The 25,815-nt window shown below is 43.9% G+C and overlaps 2 protein-coding genes across 4 annotated transcripts in view; one reads left to right on the forward strand and one right to left on the reverse strand.

The window, feature by feature from the left end:
- LOC118566964 (glutathione synthetase-like) lies at window positions 1–20,849 on the reverse strand. 3 transcript variants are annotated; one of them, XM_036150826.1, is made up of 13 exons: window positions 20,683–20,849; window positions 18,442–18,574; window positions 12,955–13,100; window positions 11,851–11,926; window positions 11,453–11,592; window positions 9,162–9,278; window positions 8,930–9,010; window positions 8,237–8,314; window positions 8,051–8,120; window positions 6,272–6,466; window positions 6,060–6,141; window positions 3,357–3,546; window positions 1–1,417 (listed from the first exon to the last, which is right to left on the reverse strand). In XM_036150826.1, exons 1-13 carry the CDS (start codon window positions 20,688–20,690, stop codon window positions 1,294–1,296), a joined length of 1,440 nt encoding a protein of 479 aa, XP_036006719.1. In that variant the 5' UTR covers window positions 20,691–20,849; the 3' UTR covers window positions 1–1,293. The 3 variants fall into 3 exon arrangements, with proteins under 3 accessions (XP_036006719.1, XP_036006779.1, XP_036006749.1); XM_036150886.1 differs by lacking the exon at window positions 20,683–20,849 and adding an exon at window positions 20,468–20,669; XM_036150856.1 differs by lacking the exon at window positions 20,683–20,849 and adding an exon at window positions 19,210–19,260.
- Window positions 20,159–25,815, forward strand: part of LOC118556601 (U8 snoRNA-decapping enzyme-like) — a 13,561-nt gene continuing 7,904 nt past the window's right edge. Inside the window, exon 1 of the mRNA XM_036150967.1 lies at window positions 20,159–20,349. The gene's annotated coding sequence lies outside the window, so the exon portion shown is untranslated. The remainder of the gene's footprint in view (window positions 20,350–25,815) is intronic.

Here is a 25,815-nt window from a genome sequence, read left to right on the forward strand (position 1 = left end):
CAGGTTTCCAGATGTTTCATTTAATGTCCACTTTCTGCTTTTGGTCCAGAGGAAAACATTTGGTCATTGATTTATGTTGATGATCTGCCGAGACTCATTTGTGTTAATTTAAACCATTTAAACTTTCACAAAACTATTCTGCAGGCGACTACTATGAATCCCAGCAGAAAAATAAATGTGACATGGTACATCATATATAAAATATATTTAGATAAGATAGTCCCACATTTGATTTTATTATATAAAATATATAATAATTTATTATTTTAACAAGGAAAGCATAGTGTCTTCATTTGCCGTTGAACTATTTCATTATAATCCAGTTGTAGAGAACTTCAGAATCAGTGTTGTGGTCCAGTTAATCTGCTTGTGAAGATGTTACTATGTTTTGTAGTAACTCAGATTATCTCTTCCAATGTGAAAAGATGTTTGTTTTTCAACTAAGAAAAAAACAATAGTGACTGAATGTTAATTTCTTCACTCACTTCATTATTTTCTTCAATAATTTCAGTCTTTAACTACATCTAAAATGTAAAAAAACAAAAAAGCAGTCATAAGGTCACTTTCTTGATTTTCTGCCATGGTATTTGATGTTTAATTGAGTAACAACTTTGCTACCCGTTTTATTTGGAATCAATCAAACAATAAAACGCTTTAGTATTAAACTAGACTTCCATCAGGGCTGCAGTCAGAGCTGCCCCTGGAGGCTGAGAGGAGAACATGGAAGAAAACCTGTCAACTGTTCAAGTAGTGTAATTATGCTTCAATGCCATTAGGTGTCAGTCTTGTTCCAAAGATAGGAAGCTCGATTATAGAAAACACATTTAAATGTTTAAAAATATTTTCCCTTTTCCTACAAGGAACACTGAATATTCTATGGAAACATTACAAGATGTGAAATAAAAATGTATCAGACTATACATTTTACATTTAAAGAGAACATGGATGTCTGTTTTTGTGGACTTGGGCAGATCGAGACAAGCTTTAGGCATCCCCATCCCTTGCTGGGTTTAAATGTGCGACCCTGACAACGTGTCAGGTTATATTTGAAAGCAGGAACGTTTTTGACCAGAACAATCCACGCTTTAAAATCTGCCAAAAGGGTTCTTAGAAGGCCTCTGCCAGCATGTTACACGTTATACAAAGAACTCCTGTGCCCAGCATCTCTAATGGAGTGATGGATGCGCGGTCTCTCAGTGCTATGAGGTGAAGCTGGACCTAAGCTTTTTAGCGTTCCTGGTCTTTCAGTCTGGGCCACAGTGTGACAACAGTCTGTGTGGGTCCGGTGACTCGTTAGACGAGTAGAGGGTTGTCCAGAACGGCCACGCCGGCGGCCACGCCCCCGTCCTCGTGCTCTGAACTCTTGGTCCTCAGCAGGTGACCAACGCACTCATTCATCACCATGTGCTCCCCCTGCCTGAGAGGAGAGAAGGACACATGAGAAAATAGGGGTTTAAAAGTAACATTATTGCACAAAGAGACTGACCAAAGCAGGCGTCTGTAAGATCAAGGTTCACATCGTTTTAAACTTTATGCACAGTTGAAGCCGGATATAAAAGAAGAGACATAACCTGTTTATTCCCACCGAGGGAAATCAAGGCATATGAGTTTTAAGGAAACACTCCAGAGGGTTTGCTACAAAGTCTCCAGAGCATTGAGGAGATTCCTGGAGACAGGCAGCTACTCTAGGTCCTGCTGATGCTGAAGCCATCAGCAGGAGCGACATCTGCTCCTTTGTACAAGGAGGAACAGGATAAGTTCTGCCAGAGCCTTACAAAGAGACTTTCACCGGGCCGCTGCCGTGAATGTCTCTGACCAAACTATTAGCAACAGGTTTCATGTGGGGGGCCTGAGGGCCCCATGTCCCCTAATAGATTTGTTGCATTTGCCTGAGAACACCAGAATTTGCAGGTCCAGTACTGGTGTCCTGTTGTTCTCACAGATCGTAGCAGGTTCTCTCTAGTGTTGCGCTGATGCCATTTTTTGGCCCCGATACCGATACCTGGCTGTGCAGTATCGGCCGATACCAATACCATACCGATACCATTACTTTGAAATTTATGTGTGTGTGTATATATATATATGAAAAACAGCATACTACTTGGATGTAAAATAATTGCTATCATGGCTTTGTCAAGCTGCTACCTTATTAAAGCAGGAAAAAAGACTAATACAAAGTGAATCCAGTAGAACTAGTGAGTGTCGGGAGAGAGAAGGCTGCGTTCAAGTGACATACAAACATCAAAATGGTATTTGTGACCCATTTGTTGGTACTCGCCGATACCGATATCACCATTTTAGTGCGGTATCGGTGCCCCGGCCGATACTAGTATCGGTATCGGTGCAACACTAGTTCTCTCTGAGCTCATGTAACAGACATGAAAGGTTCTGGAGAAGCTGCGGTGGACTTTGTTCAGGATGATCAGTTTAGTGGTGGGTCAGTGTTGGTCTGGGGAGGCAGATCCATGGAGGGACACTCAGACATGTACAGGATGAACAATGGCACCTTGTCTGCTGTTAGGTATCAGGATTAAATCCTCAGACCCATTCTTAGACCCTTCACTGGTGCACTGGGTCCTGGTACCTTCTGGTGCTGAATAAAGTCTGGCCTCATGTGGTAACATTATGCAGGCAGTATGAAGGAATAACCTGACCTAAATCCAACAGAACATCATGTTTAGCTCCATCTGACGCCACCAGGTTGCTCCTCAGACTGTCTAGGAGCTCAGCTGGTCAGGATGTGAGAGGACATACCCCAGGACACCATCATCTCATAAGCAGCATGCTCTGTTGTTGTCAGCATGCATACAGAGTTTCTAAGGTTTCTAAGGCTCCTCAGTGGGAGCCTTAGAAACCACTGAGGACCATTTGGAGCTGCTGAGTGACATCTGAGCATAGTGGACCAGCTGCTGCATCAGTTTTCCAGTTTCTCTTCCTCTGTAACATCCTCTGTGGTTTAATCTTTTTCATATACATCAAATAATGTGGCTTCCTTTGATCCTAAACACCATTTCATGTCAGTCTGGATATCCAGCAGCATTTCTTTTCCAATTGACATCTGATGTGTTTTCAATGTGTTCCTTTCATTTCTTGAGCGGTGTAGAATAATCTAAAATTATGTGGAGAACTGATGAGGAAAGCTACAAAGTATTGATCATTTCAGCTTTAATACTAAACATATTTACTTGGATGCTTTTATTTTTATATGTATTATTTTTCTGGGTTTTGTGGCACTAGTGGCTCATTTTTACAAAGTAGGCTGACAGGGAAGTGGGTTTGAGAGATGGAGGAGAGACTTTCCAAAAACCTTCGTCTCCCTCCATATTGTGTGAAAACAGCGAGGCACTGGCACGTACCTGACATACGCCCCGAACACTCCCAGCTCACTCAGACAGTTACTGATCACCAGGGGAGCGTCTCTTCTCAGCAAGTAGTTCTGTACGGGAGCGGGATTAATTTTATCCATCAGGATATAGGCCGTCCGCTCTGTGCTCCCCTTCACCGCCTCTAGGACCCGGACAATCTCAGAGCCATAGATGTTGTTACCTAGAGTGACGGGATCAAAGTTAGACATGGATTAGGGTAGAAAGCACCGAATGACACAGAGCCACCTAACAACGGATCGGATTAGAGCGGCCAGTTTCAGGATGTGGAAAAGTGGACTTGGACCTGAGACAGGACTACACCTGTCCGGGGGCACAGAACAAAAGAATGAAACAAAAACAACATTTTGTCATTTGACATTAAATGAGCCAAACACCAAGCTTCAGGTCCCAGAACGCTGACCTAGAAGATGAAAACGGTGATCCTGTCTCAATACGGCTGCAGCTGAGGGTGAAACACCTTCGTTTTGTGATCATTGTTAAAGTAAAACTGTAATGGTAAAAAATCTAATTGGTCCAAGGGTTCCTGTGCCAGCATATTTCATCATAAGAAATGGATTTGGTATAATGTCTTCAGTACGAAGCCTAGAACAGGAGTCAGAACCCGTGCTATAGGGGCACTGGCCCCCATTGGGCCCTGTCTAGAGCCGCCCATGGTCACAAAAAGCATTTTGTGACCATGTCATGTCATCGTGTAATTCAAGAAAAACTATCTGAACCAGACTGGATCTATGTGAAAAACAGAAAAAGTTCAGTGAAAGTGTTTGGGCCCTTCATCACTGGCATGTTTATGTTTAATTACATACAAAAAAATAACTGGTATGGATTAATATGACTGTATGTAGTTAGCCTGGAATCTGTCGGTTTCATAGGACTTCTTCGTGGCACGATGAAAGTGGTAAAGTGTCTTGAGACACATCTGCGCGATGGAAATAAACTGAAGTGAATGGATTTTGGAGGATTGTTGGGCGTGAAGTCATGCTTCACCACAGACTTTGACTAGGACTCTTCCGTTTTGCTGTCCTTAAGCCAATCAGAGGGGACTTGCTGCTGTGTTTTGGATTATTGTTTTGTTGCATCACCAGGTGTCCTCGATCTTAAGGCCACAGACTGACGGCCAGACGTCATGGTTCCACCAGTTCTGAAGATTTCCCCAGTCTTAAAGATCATCAAAACATGTTTTTTGCTAAACGTGAAACTGGCCTTTGTGTTTTTTAGTCAGCAGTGGTTCTTGCCTCAGAACCATAGATTCCATTTTTGCTTAAACTTGTGCTTTTGTGACTTGGATGACTGCTTGGAGTTATTCTTGTTGGCCGGCTACTCACGGGAACGTTCACTACTGTTCCGTGTTCTCCCTATTTTGGGATAATGGCCATTTCTTTGCTTTATTGGAATCCCACAGCCATAAAAGTATCACCTGAAGACTGACAGATGCCGATGAAAACATGTTTCTCACCAGTTCCTGATTTTCCTTACCTCAGGGCATGATGTGTTTCTTATTGCCATCTTTTCTTGACAACTTAATGTTGTCCAACTGGTTGTGTTCAAGTGATTTCTTGAATCTGCAGGTTTGACATTAGGCCTGGGTGTGGCTAATGAAATCCAACCCAGCCTTCCTCCCGAAAAACAAGGTTAAATCAGTTATTTTATGATTTAACAAGACAGCACTTGCCTTAACCAATCGTAGGGCCAGGTTGGTTTGAATTCTTTCTTTTTACCTTAACACAAAAATGTAGGCGTGTGTGATGGCTGTATTTACAGCCACACAGATGTGGTAACAAATACCATTTATGTCATTTAGTTTATTTTCATAGTGTTTTTATAGTTCATTTTATTATTTGGAATTCATTTATCACCATTACGCTGCATTTCAAAATGAGTGTGCACATTTTGGTTTACCCTGTTTTTGTTATGACTGTTTCTCTTCGTCTCATTAAGCGAAGTCAGTTTGTTTGAGTTAGTTTTGTTCTGTTACTAGTTATTTTGAGTAGTTTTTGTTCCTTTCACCTCTTTTCTGGATCCATTTTTGACAAGTTTTTGTACTTTTATCTTTTTTGGGGTAAATAAAACAACCTAGTTTTGTCGGACATATGCATGTGCCTGACTGTCCTTACTGCTCGGTCCATCACAGAGTGACTGGGCCCCAACTCTCTTCAATAAGAGGCTCAAAACGGACCCGTCTTACAACCAATGCTTCCTTTAAGGGTTTTGATTAATAGATGAAACCACCTTTGGAAGACTACGTTTAAATTTTACTCAAATGACGCTGAAATTTGTTAGATGATCAAATACGTTTAGGTGAGTGACAGAAAAGGCACGAAACAGAACTGCTCCCTCAAACGTTTTCCCACAGCAACCCTCTGATAGGGTTTCCTGGGGGGGGGAACCCTGTAAAAGGTTCTGCACTGAGCAGGTACCAAACACACGCTGCAGCTGGAATCATAAAGAGATGTGATTATTTTGTATCAGTCTTGTTTTACAGATTTGAAGTGTAGCTTTTCTTACTAACAAAATTAAACTGGGCTCAACTTCCATTCTCCATTGCTGTAAGGCTCAAATATAAAAGAAGTGTTCACATTCAGACCTGAGAACTTTGCATATACCTCTAAGAAGCAAACCCCAACTTAAAGGCTATTATGCTTGGATAAATCAGTAATACGACAGGAATCCACGCACCTCCTCCCTCTCGCTGAGGTTTCAGAACAAACCGGTCTGGTTCTGCCAAGGCCATCGCTACCGTGTTGTCACCCTCTGGTCCCTGTGGACAAAAATCACCAAAGCAAAAACAGAAATAAACCAGACAATTTTAAAATACAAAAACAGAGCCAAATCCACTGCATTACATATTTAAAAGCAAAAAGCTTTCCATGACAATAAGCTCTGCTCACCACGTCTAGCGTGTAGAGGCCAGCAAAAGTCGCCCTGATTTGTTGCACCACCTCGGGCCGTTCTGGGAAAAAACGCTCCAGAACTCCAGGCCTGGTCAGCACTTGCTGGACCTTCTTGGTTCCGGCCAGGTGAGTGCTGATATTTGGACACTTTACAGCCCGAGAGCGCTCCATCATGAGACGAACATCCCAGCACTGGAATTCACAAACCAGAAACATGATGGTGAAGCTCTACGGCAGGGCATAGAGACACCGCAGGGGGGAGGGGGGGGGGGGGGGGGGGGCGGGCGATCACACACAGAGTTACTTCCAGCAAGGCTTTTCAAAAGGACACTATTTACTGGACCAGCAGGTCCAGCTTTGGTTCCAGACGTTCTCCAGGATTCATGGTTTCACCAGTCATGGCAAACCTTCATCACTCTGGTACTTCCTTTAGGAGCAGTTTTTCTTTCTTTCTTTCTTTCAACTTATGGTTCTGATTTGAATTCAAGTTGGAAACTAGCAGTTAAGCAGAGACGTCCCCGTCACCAGAGTTGAGAAGTACAGGTCCAGAGACCCAGTCAGGTTTGTTGGGAGGAGACGGAACAGGATCTGGACCACAGTAAGATGGCAGATTCTGCAGATAAGAAACTGATGTGTCCACGAGTCTTGGGACCTTTAAACTAATTTTCTTCCTCTCAACATTACTGTTAGATACCAAGACTCCAAATTAGGCCTCAACTTTCTTCGCTAAACTCCAAAAAAACCAGAAAGGTTCAACCTAATGGTTGTCTAAGCTATACCTTCCTTGTATCCTTAGTTGTTAAAAAGTGTAAGAGTAAATTAGATGGATTAGCTATAATTTAATTTGGGACTATTAGTGACCAGCTCCAGTGATCATCCAATATTGATTGACGTGATAATTTGGCGTATTTATCGAGATTAAAACCTTTGGGCTGTTCTTAAAGAGCTGATGGATAAACATCAGGGCATGAATGGGTGGGGATTTCCCACATATAAGAGGGAATCGCTGAATTTCTAAAGCGACGAGTCAAAACTGCGTAGATTTAACATGTTGGAAAATAGAATCCTTTGAAACATCTGAAATGGTTAAACAGTTTAAATAAATTATTAAACACAAAAACACCTTACCTGACCTCACAAACAATATCTGGCTAAAATGCTGGCCAGGATTAGATTTGTGTCATTTTGCTTCTTTTGCCTAAAAATCGTAGGTATTGTGACTCTTTTTATTCCAATATTATTGATTATTTCCACGTCATCTTTCTCCTTTGAGCTTTGAACCACTTCAGTTGTTTTTAACGAGCCACACACACACACACACACACACACACACACACACACACACACACACACACACACACACAGATAGATATTCTCCAGATTCAAAAGTAATCTTCTGCAAAGAAGGAAATATTAAAACATTCTGTGCAACATAATGATTTTTTCCTTTGAGACAGATCTCTCTCTGATTAAGTATTTTTACACTGAATAAATCAGGACTGATCTACTTAACAGCTGCTTAATTAAGTCCAAATCAATTAACAGTTAGCAATAAGGTAACTTAATGTGGAGCGATTAGCTCCACAATAATCCATGTAGTTTGTGTCCCTTACTGGAAAGACTAAGGCACCGCTGCCTGGCAGCTTTGTAGAAATGTAATGTGACAATACGGTTATCAGTTATCTTAAAGCAGCAACTAACAGCTTTAATCCTTCAGCATATTCTACTAATGAAACTCCACAACGTTTCCCCTTTCGGAAGAAAAGACTGAAGTACCTGTTCGTTGATGTAGTTCTGTGGCATGTAACCGTCCCTGAAGTACACCACTGCTACTTCTTTTCCATCCCTGAAATTCAAATTAATCTCTTATCTTTATTTATCCTAACAATGCATAGAATGTAGCTTTTAGCGAGGTTGGGGGGGTTCATACAGTTCTAGGACTTATTGATGAGAATGACTTACACAAACAGCCGCTTGTCCGGATCAAGAGATCCTGTTTCATAGACCTCATCAAACCGTTTTCTTACTGAGGGGATGTTTCTGAAACAAAGTTTTGGATATAAAAAGCAGAGTTCACAACAAAATACAATAATTTCCCTCACTCAAGCAGATCATGTCCATCCTTTTTAGTATAGAGGCACTGAGAAATAGTCAGGTTTTCAGTTACCCGGCCTTAACACTGGGGATGGCCCAGTCAGACTCCAAATAATGCTTTCTAGTCAGTGAACGCATCGTACATTCAGATCATAGAAGTATTTTGTTTAACTGGCAAAGGGGTGAACTTTTGGAACTATCCCATTTTCTAGGATATAAACACGGAGGCAGCTGTTTACAGTGGCTAATCCTGCTAGTTATACAACTTTTATGTATTTCTTTTTAAATTATAAACCACTACTTTGTTACTGGATCGCTGGGAAATCTGGTTCTGCAAGGGAAATCAGAATTGGCTAAGATCTGTCACAGCAGGTCAAAACTTTGCCAAAAGCGGAGATCAGAAATATGCCCCACATCTTTGATCGCTGCAGCTCTACTTCTTGCTCACGCAAAAATGAACCAAGTGAGTAAAAGGAAGATTTGGGCCAACACTCTAAGAGAGACATCAAATGTACAGATTTGGATCTGTAAGCTTCTTAATAACTCAGATCCAATTCTTACCTCTTCCAGAGTTCACTTTCAATGTAGCGGTGGTCAAAGATGTTCCTCTGGACTTCCTCCACCAAGAACAGGACAACCGCTCTGAAATCACAACAAGCACTTTCAACTACAACAAGAACAGATCATGACCATGTTGATTACAGAAAATCCACCATAACTTCAGACGTCCAAAAAACAAAGAGCGGCTGTAAAATCTGCGCATGCACCTGTGACTGAGAAATATTTGAGTTACCTCTCTGATGCGTACAGCTCCCAGGCTTTGGCGAGTGCCCTGGCCAGACCGGCCGCAGGGTTGTTGGCCAGGATCTGACGGCTCTCCTCCAGCCTGCCGCACACCTTCAGGATGTGTCTGTGGAGCCAGAGGCAGAGCACCATGGGTAATCCTTACGCTGAGCTTTTTGTCTTTGTCTCCACGTTTAAGCAATCATTTATTCTTTATTCAAATTAAACCAAGTTTGTAGGACATTTATTTTAAAGATGACCTGTTATGAAAAATTATCTTTTGGCATGTTTTGTAGTCACATCTGTACTGCTTCTAGAAACAGTCGAAGTGGTAAATAACAAAAATTAAAAAAACCCGCGTCCCGGAGCGGTTAGCGCAAACCATGTTAGGAGGCCTTTAGTCCTCGACGCGGTCGGCCCGGGATCGACTCTGACCCGCGGCACTTTGCCGCCTGTCTTCCCCCCTCTTCCTGTCAGCTCACTGTCAATAAAACGCGTGCCTCTAGAGCCACAAACACATACAAAAAAATATTTAGTTTTTTCCTGCGTCGCTCTCACAGCGTCACGGTTTAGCTTCGGTGTGAGTGGTTGAAATAGCACGTCGATAAAGATGACAGACAAGTGGCTTATCCAATCATATGCAAGGAGTTTTGATAAGGCCCAGCCTTCAATAAAGGCAATTCCTATGGCGGTGTCCCAGATGTATGTGAGTGGAGCTAGGCGGAGCGAGACATACAGCTGGCTGTTGTCAGGTTAGGGCACTGTTGCCTCACCTAGCAAACCAAGCGGAGTTCCTCTAACTTTACAAACAAGCACTAAAAATATTAAATCAAAAACCGGTGAAGTGGCATCACTGCAAAAGTTATTAAAAAATACAGCATGATGACATTTGAAGATTTTTTAAATTTTTCATTTTTAAAAGCTATTTTTAAATGCCTTAATGGTCTTGCCCCTGAAGTAATCTGTAAATTTGTTCTAAAGTATACAAATGAAGGAATCAGGACAAGAGCTGGAGCTAGTGGGAACTGTAGGATTAAAAGATGTCGGACATCTATGGGTCAGTCCGCCTTCTCAGTGAAAGCATCACATCTCTAGAACTCTTTGCCTCTGGAGCTTAAGTCACAGACTGATGTTCGACTTTTCTCCACAAGATTGAAAAAATGGCTCAAAGACAATCAAAAGTGTGAGCACTAAACTGGCTTGTACTGTATTGTTTGTTTTAACTTCTCTTGTTTTTTATGCATTTGTGTGTCTTTACTAACCTTCCTCCCCCTTAATGCTTACACCTTTTAAAAGCCTAACCAGGGACGAAGGCTGCAAATTAGCCCATGGCTACAAGCCTTATGTACTTGGACTTCGGCCACCTGTTTGGTTGCAATGTTTAATTGTACTGTCCCTGTCAAATAAATAAATAAAATAAAACAAACTTCGTTTTTTGAGGAGCAGCCCGTTTGGTCAGCTGCTTTTCCCGGAGTATGCGCTGCACAGCGGCTGCTGGAGAGGACAAACGTTTTGTTGTTGGCTGCATAAACAAGGCGTGTCCGTGCACGATCTCCCAGTCACGGAGAGCAGAGACGTGTGGCTTCACGTTAGTTTTGATGGCAATCTCCCAGCCAGGGACAACCTTCCTTGACATTGCCATGGAAGGACTGTTTTGAAAACTACCGACGGCATCTGGCAGGATTTACCAAAAGACTCATACTGAAGCCAAGCTCCACCTCGACTGTTCATTGGAAATCTGCAGCTCATGGAGATGCGAGAACTTTGTTTTGCATTGTTGTTTGGCAAGAACGTGATCTATCATTTAGCACAGGCTAACGCTAACGGCTACTGATAGCCTAGGGCTACTCTTGCTAGCTGTGCACTTCTGTGTCTGGGTGTGACTCGGGATCAAAGACGTACAGCTGTACCACTGCATCTGCTGGCAGACTGTTCAGGTGTGTGAAGTCCGAGTGTAAACTTTGAGTTGGGAGCGCTTGCAAGCTACGGCTTATTTGCATAAAATAAAAACTGTGCATTCTAAATGAGCTCAGAATAGGTGAAACTGGGGAGGTGAAATCTCATTATTTGAGAATGACTGTACAAAAAAACCCCAAAAAAAACAAAGCGAACATGTTTGGTAAAGTCCACAAACCTATCTTAAAGGTTTAAAGGAAGCAGAACAGGTCACCTTTAACAGAAAACAACGCCTCCATCTCCAATCACTGGGAAAAATAAAGAACCTAATTTTGGTCACTTAATTTCCATCTGGTTTCGTATCTGGCCCGTTCTGTGGGATGCACTGCTGACGGACTGACTCACCTGTGTACGTCAGGCGTGCGTGAGGAGAGGCCGCCAAAGCTTGCAGCAATAGTATTGATCTCGATCTGCTTCAGAGAAGACGTTTTCTCATCCTTCTGGTCCAACATGTAGTCAGAACGATTGAGACCCAACACAATAGACTAAACAATAAAAAAGATAAAGAAAAATAAGCAAATGATTGGAGGTTCACCGATGAACATTCAGCACAAACTCAGCAAAAACTGCAAGTTATAAAAAAAAAAAACATACTTTTTCCTTTGTGTCTTTTACACTTAACAATTCATCTTTTACCATATTGTAGAATGGCTCCATATATGCATCTTTAGCATATATGGAGCCAGAATGGCTCGTCTAAACAAAAGTAGATGCGAACCTAAAGATCTTCCACATCAACATACCTGAGACCTTCCTTCTTTTAGGATCTGCTGGTGGATCTTGAACAGCCTCGCAGTGAAATCGTCTACTTCAATGGTGCTGTAAACAGAAACTGTTCAATTGCTAACAAGGCATTCTGAGCAACACGTTTATGGATCACATTAAGATTGTATTCAATAGGGCTGGACGGTAAATGTATTTTACCGATTAATCTTTTTTTTTTGCCAATGCACTCTTTGGGCTACCATGAAAAAAATGCTTTCTATCCAGAAAAGGGGAAATTGTTTTGGTAAATCCATGCAATGTTGAATGTTACATAATATAGGAATATATGTTTCTACCCACCTGCGTGCAAAAATCAACCACACAGTTGCTTCTTTTTGACCAGCAACAAAATCCACAACTGAAAAGAAATCTGGGAGCCACATTTGAGATTGTGTTGGGCTTTCCCGCGCGCATCCGATCCGTCTCTCGTTTGTTTCTTTCATTTAAGAAACATCTTTAAAATGCGAGCCATGGTCTCTCGAGTAGATCCACAGAACATTATTCATGCATTTGTTTCATCTCGTCTAGACGTTTGTAATGCTCCGTTTATAAAGCCACACAGATTTTTTATTCCACGCCTCCAAGCTATCCAGAACGCAGCACCCAGACTTACAAAAAATAAAAATAAGATAAACTGTAAATTCTCTCACATCCCTCCAGTCTTACATTCCTTACACCGGCTCCCAGTGGATTTTAGGATTGGTTTTTAAATACTTGTGCTTGTCTACAGGGCTCTAAATGCCACCATGTTTGTTTACCAGCATCTTTCACAGCTTGTATTTAGTTGTACTTTGAATTCAGGTCAACTCTCAGACAAGACGAGTGAAATAAAAGCAAGTCTTGAAATATAATTTCTGGAATTTGCTTTTATGAAACAAAAGGGAGACAAAATATCGATTTACTGGACCTGGTATGATAAAACCTGAGACTTTATTTTTAAGCTGTATCGCCCAGCACTAGTACTTCTTTACGTTCTATAGTGAGATTAAACAGTTTACTGTTACTCTTGCCGTGCACAACTGAATCCTAACATCACTCTGCATAGAAAAACAGATGATTTTCATGGTCCTGCTGTATCCAACCTGGCTAAAGCTTCCTGCAGGAAGTCTGTGTCCTGGCTGATCTTGTCCACCATTGTGTTGAAGTGGGTCTGCACTGCAAGAGCCTGGTGGAACACAGGTTTGGGCACAGGCGAAGGGAAGAGAGTGAACGGAGCGTACGTCACCAACTGCAACAAGAATGGAAGGAAAAATATGAAAAAAACTCACTTCCTCAGGTCTGAGAACGAAAAACAGAGAAATAACTGTGCTGAGAAAATAACTTCAATAACTAATAATTTCAAACAGGATTAAATGGAGCCGTCTTATTAAATCCCATCTAGCATGATTGCTCTGCTTGTTTCATCAGCGGTAGCTTACAGGCCCATTCAAAATAAACTGATTCCAGTTTCTGGAGGCTACGCCTATAGATTTCTTTTCTTTTTTTCTTTTTTTTTTATTCACTCTCATCCAAATTTAGTTTTAAAGGGGACAACCCCAGAAAGCTCGGTTACACTACTAATTAAAAGGATCATGGTCACACAGCGGCGTACAGTTTACAGAAAACTAATTATGTGGATCCCGCCGTCTGTTTTTGAGCGACGGGAGCCGACAACTGGAGCCGACCGCATCAAACAGGAAGAAGGTAAGAAGAAAACTGCACAGCTACTAATGGCTTTTTGTGGAGCTGTGACTGCCACTGCTGTAGTCTGTGTGGGTGTGTATTGAATCTGGACAGTGACATAAATAGAGGACAGATTTCTTCTTGTGAACGTTATCGTACTTAGTAATTAAAACCCAATAAAATAGACGCTAACCGGTCAAACAATCCCTAAACTTAACGTGAACAATAATGTAATGAACAAAAAGTTCGCTCTGCAATTATCTGTTTTTGCGTCTGTGCCCACCACAGGCTTCGGCCTCCTTCAGCTTGGACTACAAAAATCACTGTGAGGAATAAAAATGGCGGATGTGCGAAATCAGTTTTTCGCACACCTACAAACTCCAAGTACACAGCAAAATATATTGAAGTGCTAAAAGAAAGTAGATTTTGCAGGATATGTCCTGGATTTGCCTAACTTCCATACAATATATCACTAAATGGATAAAGCAAAATCCGTTAGACGAGCCCTGGATAGATATAGAACAGAAAATATGCAATAATATCATGATTTCAGATTTGCCGTTTATTAGCTCAAATATAAAACGGCATACATGCTTTAAAAATATCAATATCAGCTCTACTCTGACAGCATGGTGGGAGTTTCTTAAAATGACAAAGTCGTCACTTATCCCATGCAGTCGTACACCCATCTGGAACAACCCTGACATCCTACAAAATAATAATATGATAAACTTTACATACTGGAAGAATAAAGGTATTGAATATCTGGAACATTTACTTGATGGAACCGAGTTCATCAATTTTTCCAAACTAAATATGCAATATGGCATTAGTAAAAATAAATTTTTGGAATATGAACAACTTAAATCTATAATTAGAAAAAAAATTAAGCATATTAAAGGTGGTTTACAAATTCCAAGTAATATATTAGAGTTCCTAGATTTAAACCCCCCCAAACTACTGTCTAAATCATACAGGACACTGACTAAAATAGATGATTCAATATCTCTTCCTATTACGAAATGGGAAGAGGATCTATCAGTCAACTTTGAACAAGACTTCTGGGCTCAGATATGTCTAAGAACTTTCAAATTGACTAGTAACACCAACTTACAACTAATACAATACAAAATCCTTCACAGAGTACACTACACAGGACAAAGATTATTCAAGATGGGTCTGGCACAATCTAATATCTGTCCACACTGCATAGGCAATCATCCTGATAATTATATTCATGCGTTATGGTTATGCACACCAGTCCAGAGGTTCTGGACACAGATATGTAAGGACTTATCAAAGTGCTTGAGCTGTAAAATTACACCTTCCCCATCAGTTTGCTTGCTTGGTAATTTTGAGGAAAGCCCTCTGGGGAATAAAATAGTTTACATGGTTTTCATTGCACTATGTATCGCAAAGAAAACTATCCTCATGAATTGGAAAAGTAAGGAGAATCTCAGTATCAATCAATATAGAGATCTTTTGTTGGATCATATTAATCTTGAGACAGCATCTGCATCCACATCTGTTCGATCTCTTTGGGCTCCTTTGATCAGCACTATCACTTAGTGGAATGGGGGGCGGTGGGTTGCTTCCTGCAGGGCGCAGTGGCTGGGTGGAGGGGTTCCTGGGACTCTGGGGGCACTTGGAGTGGGGCGCTTGGTGGGTCTGACTCCAGGGTCTGTTGCCCCCATATGGGAGGAGCTTGGGAGGCCTACGGGTGGCCCACAGCACCGCTTGCGGCGCTCTTGGGGAGCTACGCGGGGACGGACGTGGGTTACTGACCTGGTAGCTGTGCTGTCGCTGGGTGGGTCCTGGGTGGGTCTGGGGGCCTGGGGTCCCTGGGGCGCGCCGCCCTTGGGCGGGGGCCCCGGCGGGGCCTCGGGGGTTCCGGGGGGTGTGCCGCTTGGGGTCTGGGCCGGCGTGCGCCCGGGTGTCCGCCCCTGCACGGGGCCTCTGGTGCGCTGGGGGTCCTCAGGGCCTGTTGAGCTGGTAGGGGGGCATGGTCATTAACATCTCAGGGCAGATGCTCTTCCCCTTCTTTGGGTTGGCATTCTGCTAGTGGGGGGAGGGGAGGGAGGTGGAGTTGTGACTTACCCAGCCTGGATGTCTAGTGTCGAATGTATGGTGAGATGTTTGAATGTTAGTGTTGGGGAGGGTTTAAATCTACGGGTGGTGTGGGGTGGGGTTGGTGGACGTTCTGGTGGGCTTGTGTCCGGCCCCCTGTCCCGGTCCTGGTCCGTGTAGTCTCCCGGTGCGGGTCTCACCTGGGGGGTGGGGTTTGGGATGGCTCGTGCGGGCTGGCTGGCCAGGGTGCCCCATCTTATTAATTTATTTATTTAATTATATATTATTATTAATTATTATTATTATTATTATTAATTATTATTATTATTATTATTATTAATCTTTTTTTTGGGGGGGGGGGTTAAATACAGTAGGCATGGGGGGTGGGCTGGGGGAGGTAGAGGTGTTGGTCCTGGTGGGTGGTTGGCTGGCGGGCCCTGCGGCCTCTCCCCAGCCCCCGGGCTATGGTGGTGCCGCTGGATGGGGCCCCTTTCTCCGGGTGGGGCTTTCGGGGAGCGGGGGTGCCTATTGGAGTCAGTAGGGGAGCTGGCTCCCTGGGTTGGCTCCCCAGTCCTTTGCTCCCCATCCCCGGACTCCTCCCTCTGCCTGCTCCATCACGCCGCCACACATGTAGGTCCTTGGGGAGAGGGCGTTACTGGAGGTTGCCACCTTTTGGTGACGTCCCTCTCCCAATTTTATCATGCATTTTAGACACTTTCACTCCAAACATTTTCACAACGCACATCCATGTAGGCCACGATATGGGGGGGTGGGGGGAAGACGTCTGGGGGGGGGCTTATGTTGTGTGAGCCTCGCCCCGGGCGGCTCCCTTCACCCCCTCTCGCATTTAGACATTGAGGGTTCTTCTGGGTAGTTGCTTGGAGGGGGGGCGCTGGCACCAGCTCCCTTCCGGAGGGGGGGTGGGCTGTGCCATGCACCCCCTTCGGTGCTCCCAGTTTTAAACACACCTGAGAACAACATGCAACAACACAACATCTGAGCGGGCGTAGGGAGGATCGGGGGTCTTTTGCACCCCCCCGATCTCCGATCGCGGCACGGAGTCTGGGGCCTGGAGGAGGTGCGGGCCACTGGGTACGGGGTCTTGGCGGGGGGCTGTTGCGGCTGGCCAGCGGCTTGCCGGATCTGGGGCTGACGCCTCTGCTCTCCCCAGGAAGGGATGGGGGGCAGGGGTGGCTAGGGTAAGGTCGGGGTGGGAGGGGGTTTATTAGGTATATAGTGGGTGATGGGGGGCTCTGGTCGGATGGCCCGTACGGGTCGTGTCGGCCTCCCCTCTTTGGGGGGCCTGGTCCGGGGGGCGCCTGGTCCGGGGCCGGGGGTCGGGCACAGGCAGTCGTATTGTTGAATTGTGGTGACCCCCCCCCCCACTTGGGATTTTTGGATGTGAATGCTATGTGGGAATGTGTGTAAAGCATCCTTTTTTTTTAATTTATTTTTTATTTTATTTATTTATTTTATTTATTTATTTATTTATTTTTTTTGGTGTCTGTGTGTGGCGAGTGGGGCACAAGGGAGGGATGGTGTGAATGAGTGTTTTTTCTTTTTTTTCCCAGGTTTGGGTTCGGTCCGCTCCCTCTCCCAAGATCATCTCAAGTCTCCGCTAGGTGCGGAGCCCATCCCCCCACGTCCTGCCCTCCTCCGCTGCGTTGGCGGGCGCCTTGACCCTCTGGCGCGTTGACGGTCCTCGGGTTTGGGGCGGGTTCCCGGGTGGGCGCCGGCCCATTCCCGGCGGTGGCTTCGCGGGGCCTGGCCCCCCGGGGGGCGGCCGGGGCCCCTGCCGCGGGGGCGGGGCGCCCCTGGGGCCTCTGGCCCCCAGGGCCCATGGCCAGGACCACTTCAGCGCGGCCGGCTGCCGGCGGAGCCCACGGGCTCGTCCCCGCGGCTCTTGAGGGCGTCGGCATTGCGGTGGCTGGGGGATTTCCTCGGGGTCGTCTCTCCTCTTTCCTCAGGGGGGGGGTTGTAGATTTCCTGTGAAGGCCCCTCTCGGGCGCACTGCTTTGGGGGCCCCCTTGGGAGTCCGGGGTTACGGGTCCCCTGACCCCTGCCTCTGTGCTCGGGGAAGGTGGGTCTTCGGTTCTCCACAATCACTATCAAGCCATTTCCTTCTGGATAATTTTCACCTAAACTAGTGCACTCTCACAATCTCCCACAGGTGCTGGGTCCCAGGTATTAAATGGTCACTTATATACAGAAAGGCTATAATTTATTTACTTTCTTTTACTTTTTTTTTTTAGGTATCACATTACACATGTCAGCTTAAATAATAATACATATGATTTAGCAATGGTATCAAGGTGTTACACGATTGTATCTGTTGCTTTATGTCTGTTGGTTGTGCTGTTCTTTTTGTGTCTCTTTCCAGGTGATGGAGCAGACAGAGGAAGTTTTATCATTCTCTTCCTTTTATCTCTTCTTTCTTTCACCTCTTCTCTCTCTTTTTTTTCTCTTCTTGTTTTTCTTTTACTCTCCTACTTTCCCATTGTAGTGTCCATATAATTTGATATTCTCCCTGCAGGAATCACAATAAAGCTATTTACACGCACAAATCAAGTGGAGCATTATGGCGAAAGCTGTTTGCTCCACTTGTGAAAGTAAAATCTGTCGAGCTCTATTTGGCATTAAGATATCAATTTTTATTGCCACATTGCTAGACAGGACACTGGGGAAAAAAAAAAAAAAAAAAAAAAAAAAAAAGGATATGTCCCGTTTAATCAATCTAATGATCTGACCACAACACAGTGAGCTTTTTCACATTGCACTTATAACAGCATAAAAAATGTTTTTGACTTTGCAAGCCAGCTAAAATGTTTCCAAAAATGCACCTCAGATGAGTTCGTGGTCTCCTTGGTCCTCATTAATACTCCCTGCAGAAGGGCTTCATCTTTTGCCACATCGGCTAATTCTTTTATCAGAGCAGCGTTCATCATCACCTCATCCGGTATGCTGGAGGCCATTCTGGTAGGAATATGAGACAAGGGGGGGAAAAAAACAGCTTTATTAAAACTGGGAAGTGTTTGCCTTGCTATTCCAGCACAAACTGTATCATAATAAATGAAACAGGGTTTTTTCTAATCTGGTTGTGTTTGGAAGGATCTGGCTCTGATATGATTTAAAAAAACGATAAAATGTCTGATATATTCTATGATCAACTTTAAATTAAGATCCAAAGTTATTTCTAAGCTTTTGACCTGCTGACAGGGTTTATAAAGACAACCTACAATGTTCAAGACGCAGAAGAAGAACTGCGCGGTCAACGGCACTGAAAGCTCAATAATTGAGACAAAAAGGGGAAAAAAATTACATTTATAAAAGAGGTCTACGCAGATTTAACAAACAAAACAAAACAAAATTTGGTTGTGTGATATTGGTCAACAATGAATCCACACCAGTAAACAAAAAAAGAAACTGTACTATAATAAGCATTAGTTTTACTAGTTTTTGTTAAAATATCACAGAAAAGCAATAAAAGATGAGTTAGAAACATTATTTGAAAACATCCATCATAGAGTCATAGCATCTATTTTGGTGAACAGATCAGAGGTCTCATTTATAAACCATCGTGTGGACTTCCCACTAAAAAAGGTACTTACGCAAATCATTCAGATTTAGAAAACCACGCCCACCAGCACCTAATTTGCCTTTCTAGATCCCAGCTGCCCTCTACACGCAAAGCTCCTCATCAACAGCAAAGAGTGTTTAAATTGGGCCAGCTGACCCATCGTGGTGACGTGGCAGCCACGGAGAAAAAGCAAAGAAAGTTTGGAAAAATGTCAGTTTATTAAACATGCCACGCTTATTAGATCAAACGTAAAAGCACAGATGTTAAAAGCTTGTTAAAAATTAAACCATACTGCTGTTTTAAATGCCGCATGAACGCCGTGCTCCGTGTTTGAAATTCCTCTGAGGCTGTGCTGTCAGATCGACCAGGAGGAAACGTTTCCCCTAAGATGATAAAAGACCAAAAATGATAAAAAAAAAAAGCAAACAAAAAAACAAAAACACTGCAAAAAAGCATTTTAGGAAGCCAATGGAGGCTGACTGGGTGCGTTTATAGCCACTTTCCCCTGTAGGTTATAGCAGAATGTAATGCTCAGAGTCTAAGGTGGCATCTTGGCCAGGAAATTTATGATCCCATCTGCAAGGTCTTCCAGCTGTGCCAATGCATCCACCAATGGTGATCATCGGGGAAGAGGGATGTGATGATAGAAAACCCCGATACAACGTTGTGCAGAGTTTTATTTTAAAAATATATTTTCATGGTCCTTTCTGTAGTTACGATCAAGTCGATCTACGATTAAAGTCTGACATGGAGTGACATTGAACGTCTGAGAAGAATCATGATGCAGTTTGGCTGCAATTCACCACCTTACCATCTGTGGCGCCAATTCCCCCGTCTCCAACGTGAGCGTACGTCAGGGTCACAGTTGGATCGCACGTTTTCCCGTCAAGTTCTTCTTCTTTTCTTTTCTTTTCTTTCTTAAATTACCATTTTTGCGTGGTAAGTGACGTACGCAAGTTTCAGGCGCCGTTTTCTGCGTACGCAAGCTTTATAAACGAGACACCAGATCACTGTTTGAATACAACAGTACATTAAAAGAAATATAAAAAGCACAGAGATATCAGCTAGAACTAGACTGCTGACCCCTGTCTAGAATCCACTTCTGCGGGAATTAGAGCTGGATTTAAGTCGGGCTCCAGTTTCAATGTTCCGTCTTTGAAACTCCGGCCAGGTAAGGTTCCCACCTGTCTAAAACGCGTCAATTCCACACCTACTGCATGTAGCCGGTTAGCTTCCTACCTTAGCTAGCGATAGCAAGATTATTGTTGTGTTCGGCTCGACATACTCACGGTGCAGTCTGTCGGCCGTAGGCGGACGCGGGGAAACGTGTCTCGGCTGCTCTTTCAGGCTTTTAAACCAGCATTAAAGCGGACGTCTCTGAAATATGCGCTCCGTCTGACAGAATGAATGAGCGGCTGGCTACGCAACAGGGCTGGGTTAATAATACTCGAATTGAACACATGGCTGGTTACACATTTAAAAGCTCAGCAAAGTGTTTACTTACCTCGGCATGTAGTTTAATACATGCAGCCCCTTGAAATGAGTGCGTCGATAGAGGAAAAACTACTAGTTCGTCTTATTCGTGGGTGAATCTCGACGCTGCGTTTAATGTTCCTCGGAAATAAAACTTCCAAATTAAAGTGTTTTCGGATTTTTGCGCTTGCTACATCAATTTTTTTATTTTTTTTATTTACTGTGAGCAGACAAGGGTCAGAAACAAACTATTCATAAACTACCCAAAGCACCCCTACATTAATGTTGCGTTGAAGCAATAAAGAGTATTACACCTTGTTTTGGTGAATAAGCCAATTTTCCAGTTATCCGCGAATGCAGCAGCACACTTCCATAAACCCAGTAGCCGGGGGCGATTGGTCAACGTACATCTGATCAACCAACCGTGAGTGTTGACGTCACGAAAAAATGCGTAGAGTGCAACGCATGACTGAATATTGCTGACTAAAGGTGAAACAGCAGTTTTATTTGTACAAGAAAAGTCGGTGACGTGACTCATATTTTTGGTGCGTTATGAGTTGCAATTTTATTAGTCCAGTAGATGCATAGGTAGATAAAGTTCAAAACCATACACTAGCCTGACCCTAAATCAAACTGAGCTTTTCCTGTTTTATAATTCAGTCTAAATTTTACCAATCTATGTATTGTGCTTTTCATGCTTGCCTTAATCCAAGGGAACAAAGAAGCATTAAAATATGGTTCTGTGGGTGTGTGTCTTCTGTCCGTTTTACAACTTCTGTGGCATCAGTTGTTTTCCTTTTTGATTTAGTAATGTTGGAATAAAGTCCAGATCTCTTTAGAAAAGAAACACATTTGGGTGTATTATTATTATTATTATTATTATTATTATTATTATTATTATTATTATTATTATTATTATTATTATTATTATTTTATTATTATTAAAATTGCTTTTTATTATGTAGACCACTAGGGGTCATTATCTCCTCGTTGATTGGGCACAGCTGACAGAGAACATTTCCCTTTAAAACTTTAAGTGCTCTTGCTGCCGCCCTGGGCCACCCTTAACCACATCGTATGTGTCAAAAACGCCACAGACCACAGCAAGAGGATGGTAGCTTTCAAAGCCAAAGCATTAGTAGTAGTCTGCTGCAGATGTTGCAGTGCCACAGGCATCCTGACTTTCCTTTCCTGTGGCGTGTATCCATTTGTACTGACTCATGACTCAACAGGATAGCTCTCTGTTAATCCAGACCACCTCCTCTTTGACCCCCTTGATTAGATATTTGCACTTGATGTGGCTTGTTCTGTCTGATATCCACCGTGATATCTTTTATCTGTGAGCTGTTCAGCTGCAAATGGATAGCTCAGGAAGTTCCTCAATCGAGGCCCTTGTACTGGTGATCTCTGACACAATGATGTTCAAATTGTATTTCTGTACACAATACAGCCCAGACTCAATCTGATAATTCAAATGTGGGGGGAAAGACGGTACCCTGTGTGAACCCATGACGCCGTCCGATTTATGCATCAAACCAACTTTCAGAATCACAAATCAGAATCAGAAATGGGCTACTTTAATAATCCCAGAGGGAAATTGCTCTTTCAGTACAACCGCCATCACAAACATCCCAAACATTTCAGGGGGAGACGATTTACTGAGGCCTTGCTGCCAAGGACACCGCCTTACACGCTGCCCACAGGGCGCTGCCATTACTCTGTGGAAAAATAGAGGCCACAAAAAAAGGAAGGTGAGAGGAAAAAAAAAACATACCTCATACTTTATTCTATTACAGGATACAGTTTGAGATATCAAAAACCTCTTAGACAAAAAGCACAAATAAGACGAGACACATATAGGGTAGTTCACGCGTGACGTCAGCGCTACATCTGGGTCCCGCGGGTAGGCAAAAACAGAGCTGTTCTCGTCTACTACATGACAAAACGGGTGATTTAGAGCGTACTTTTAGTTCGTTTTATTTTTGGAATCTAAACAATGCCTATGACTTGTTGCGCTCCCGGTTGCACACAGAGGCATTCCAAATCGTTGGATGTACGTTTCTGTCGTTTACCGAAGGAGGAAGGACGAAGAAAGAAATGGATATTTTCAATGAAAAGGGCGCAGGCAGACACTTCCAATGGACTGGGGGAGCCAACATACTACGACAGAATTTGCAGTCTACACTTCATCTCCGGTAAATACAACTTAATTCTGCTCTAGTCATTAAATAGCTACTTAAATAGCGGCGGAGGGGAGGTGGCGATCGCTACACGGGCCGGAGAAGCGGCTGCTGCTCCAGACAGCGGCTGCATTACGCCCCCGTTCACGGGCGCTAGTACTTCTGTGTTTACGCTGCAATGTTGCCGACACCCCCACCCATTTTAATAAGACAAAAACACCAAAATAATCCGTAGTGAACAATGTTTTTTTTAACTTACCAGGCGGGTCTTCCTCTCTGCTGAGACGCGGCCTGTGTCCGATGCCGCTTTGTGCTGTTGCACAAACATGTCTGAACATCCGTCCATCCATCCATTTTCTGACCCGCTTAATCCCTCATGGCGTCGCGGGCGTTGCTGAAGCCTTTTTCCCGATATAAAATAATTGTAGCCGTCCAGTGGTTTCAGGGGCTTTCATGCTCTCTCGTCTGTACTGGCCTGCCGTGTTTATAAGGCAGCTGTATGCGGTACGGAACACTTGGCCAGCATTTCACAGACTCGCTCCGTCCCTTCAGGCTTTTGCTGTGTGGATCTGGCAATCTGATACCATCAACAATCAACTTACTCTTAAAACGATCTTGTGATACGTTATCTAAAGAAGAAAAATACGTGGAGAACTCGTCAGTTTCTGTGTTTGCGTCCGCCATTGTGTTCGTCTTTTGCCAACCAGTCCGGCGCGCATGCGCGAAAAACCCGGATCAAAACAATAACAATGAAATGGTCTATAGCAGAAGGTCAACATTTGAGACTGGTCGGGTGTAAGTTCATCAGTTTATATGAGCATCAGTTATGTGTGTCTGTTTGGGTGAAAATGTTTATATTTCTGTGAACACTCTCCAGAGGCCATTGTCCTTGATGTTATCAGCCAGCCAACAGTTCAGAAAGCATCCGCAGATGTCAGCGGGGGAGGAGGGAGCAGGGAAGAGTTCTGAGCACTCTCCGCCATAACAATCCAGGAGTGATTAGATAGGGAAGGCATAGTCCAAATATGTTATTTGTTATGAGACAAGCTGTACTGACTTTCCCGTCAGCTTTAAGTCTTTTTGCTGGCTCCAAATGGTGAAATCCAAATTTCCAAATTGTTGGGCTTTTCCGCGTTTCACTTCCAGATTTTATCCTATCTCCACCAAAGCCAGTCTGTGTTCCAGTGCAGCCAGCTTTTCGGTGTCGCTCCTCCACCTTCCAGGTCTGTCCGTTCACCGCCTTAGTGAGCGCGTCATATGCAGCCGGATCAAGGCCAAATGGCTACCGACATCCGCTGTATTTGCTGATACATCAAAAATCCACCAGATCCAATAAGTAGAAATCCAAGTATCCTGAATCCAAACATGCAAAGTTTCAAACGTCCAGGAATGACAAAGTCGAAAGACACATCGTTTTCCATCTAAGAATATAAGGTGTATCCCACGAAATGAGTCAAATCAGGACCGGACGGGTCCCCCTTTCGTTGCCTACCTGTCGAAACAATTTGATCAATAGCACTGAGAGACCAGCTTACCAGATCCATGTTTTTCAGAGTGCGGGTGATATGAAGAAAGTGCTCAGAAAGACAAGACATAGCAGCAGAAGCAGGAGGGGGGAGGTGAAAGCTGGAGAGGAGAGAAAAAAACACGACCGACCTCGAAGAGAGACAGAACAGAAATCAAAGGAGCTCAGGTGTCCTGGTGTCTGGTCTATCGGTAGTGGTGGAGTGAGAAATGGATGGAAGTATTGGGATCTCGTATGCGGTGGGGGTTTTCAGCTGACGTCACGCTCACGTGACTACTCAGCGCGTTCGCCATATTGGGTGGCAGTCGTTTCGCACCGTTGACCTGCATTGTATGACGCCTTAGGCAGTATTGGAAGTGAACAATGGGGAAAACGTGTTTAATGGTTGGTTGCACGGCCCGTGGAGGTGGAGAACAACGCTCTTTCTATCGCCTACTAGCCGTAATAGTGAATCAGTGTGAAAAAACAAAACAGCTATCTGAACAACGCCGTCACCTATGGCTGACACGGATATCCAGGTCCGATTTGGACGGTGTTAAGCTGGAATACGCCAGAGTCTGCGGTGCTCACTTTGTCACAGGTAATTAACTGTTAAGTATTTAAAACATGTAAGAAGAATATATTAATAATAGGGCTTGGGCGTCATGACTTATTACTTTCCGCGGCTGCCGTGTTGACTGCCTCCGCCGCCTCTACTGCCTATTACTACCGCGTACTGTACTCCCTCTCTCAGCCGTGTTTTAATTTGATTAATTTCACCTTAACTTGATTTCAACCATGGTAAACCGTTGCTATATTGTGGGCTGTAACAGCGCAACACATGATCGCCATGGGAAAAACATAGAAACAGATTAATTTTCCACCGCTTTCCTGCCTGGAGGCGCAACCACGGAGAACAACTGTTAGTGATAACAAAGAGTCGTCGGCTCGCTTGGATCGCGGCTGTAAGTCGACCGAACATAACTTTCCACAGTATCCCGATGTCAATGAGAGTGTGTTCTAAACCTTTGAAACACATAGCAGCAAGTTAAAAGTACATTACATGCGTGAGTGGTTGTTAGCGCTAACGGTTAGCATGTGCCAGAGCCCGTCTGAGCACAGCTTACCTTTGAACGAGTTGCTGTGTTCCCACTGTTTGCTGGCTTTATGATCTGCAGCTCCTAGCGCCAATACGGTAAATTCAACTTAATTTTGCACTGGTCATTGTTCTGCTTAAATAATTAAAGCCGCGAGCGGCGTCGAGCGGCCCTGCAGCCAAGCGCCTTCGCGCACCGCCGGCCGCCGGCCGTCAGCCACCGCAGAAGCATGCGCCGCATTTGCGTCGGATCGTTTACATTTTTACCATCTTATTAAAACTCACCCGTCCACGTATGATGGCGATTTCCTTGATGTACATAACCAGATGTGAACTGGTTGTGAGCCTCTAGACCCTTGTAAGCTCTCATTTCCTCAAGAGTGT

Source organism: Fundulus heteroclitus, chromosome 1 (assembly GCF_011125445.2).
Source record: "Fundulus heteroclitus isolate FHET01 chromosome 1, MU-UCD_Fhet_4.1, whole genome shotgun sequence".
NCBI lineage: Eukaryota > Metazoa > Chordata > Actinopteri > Cyprinodontiformes > Fundulidae > Fundulus > Fundulus heteroclitus.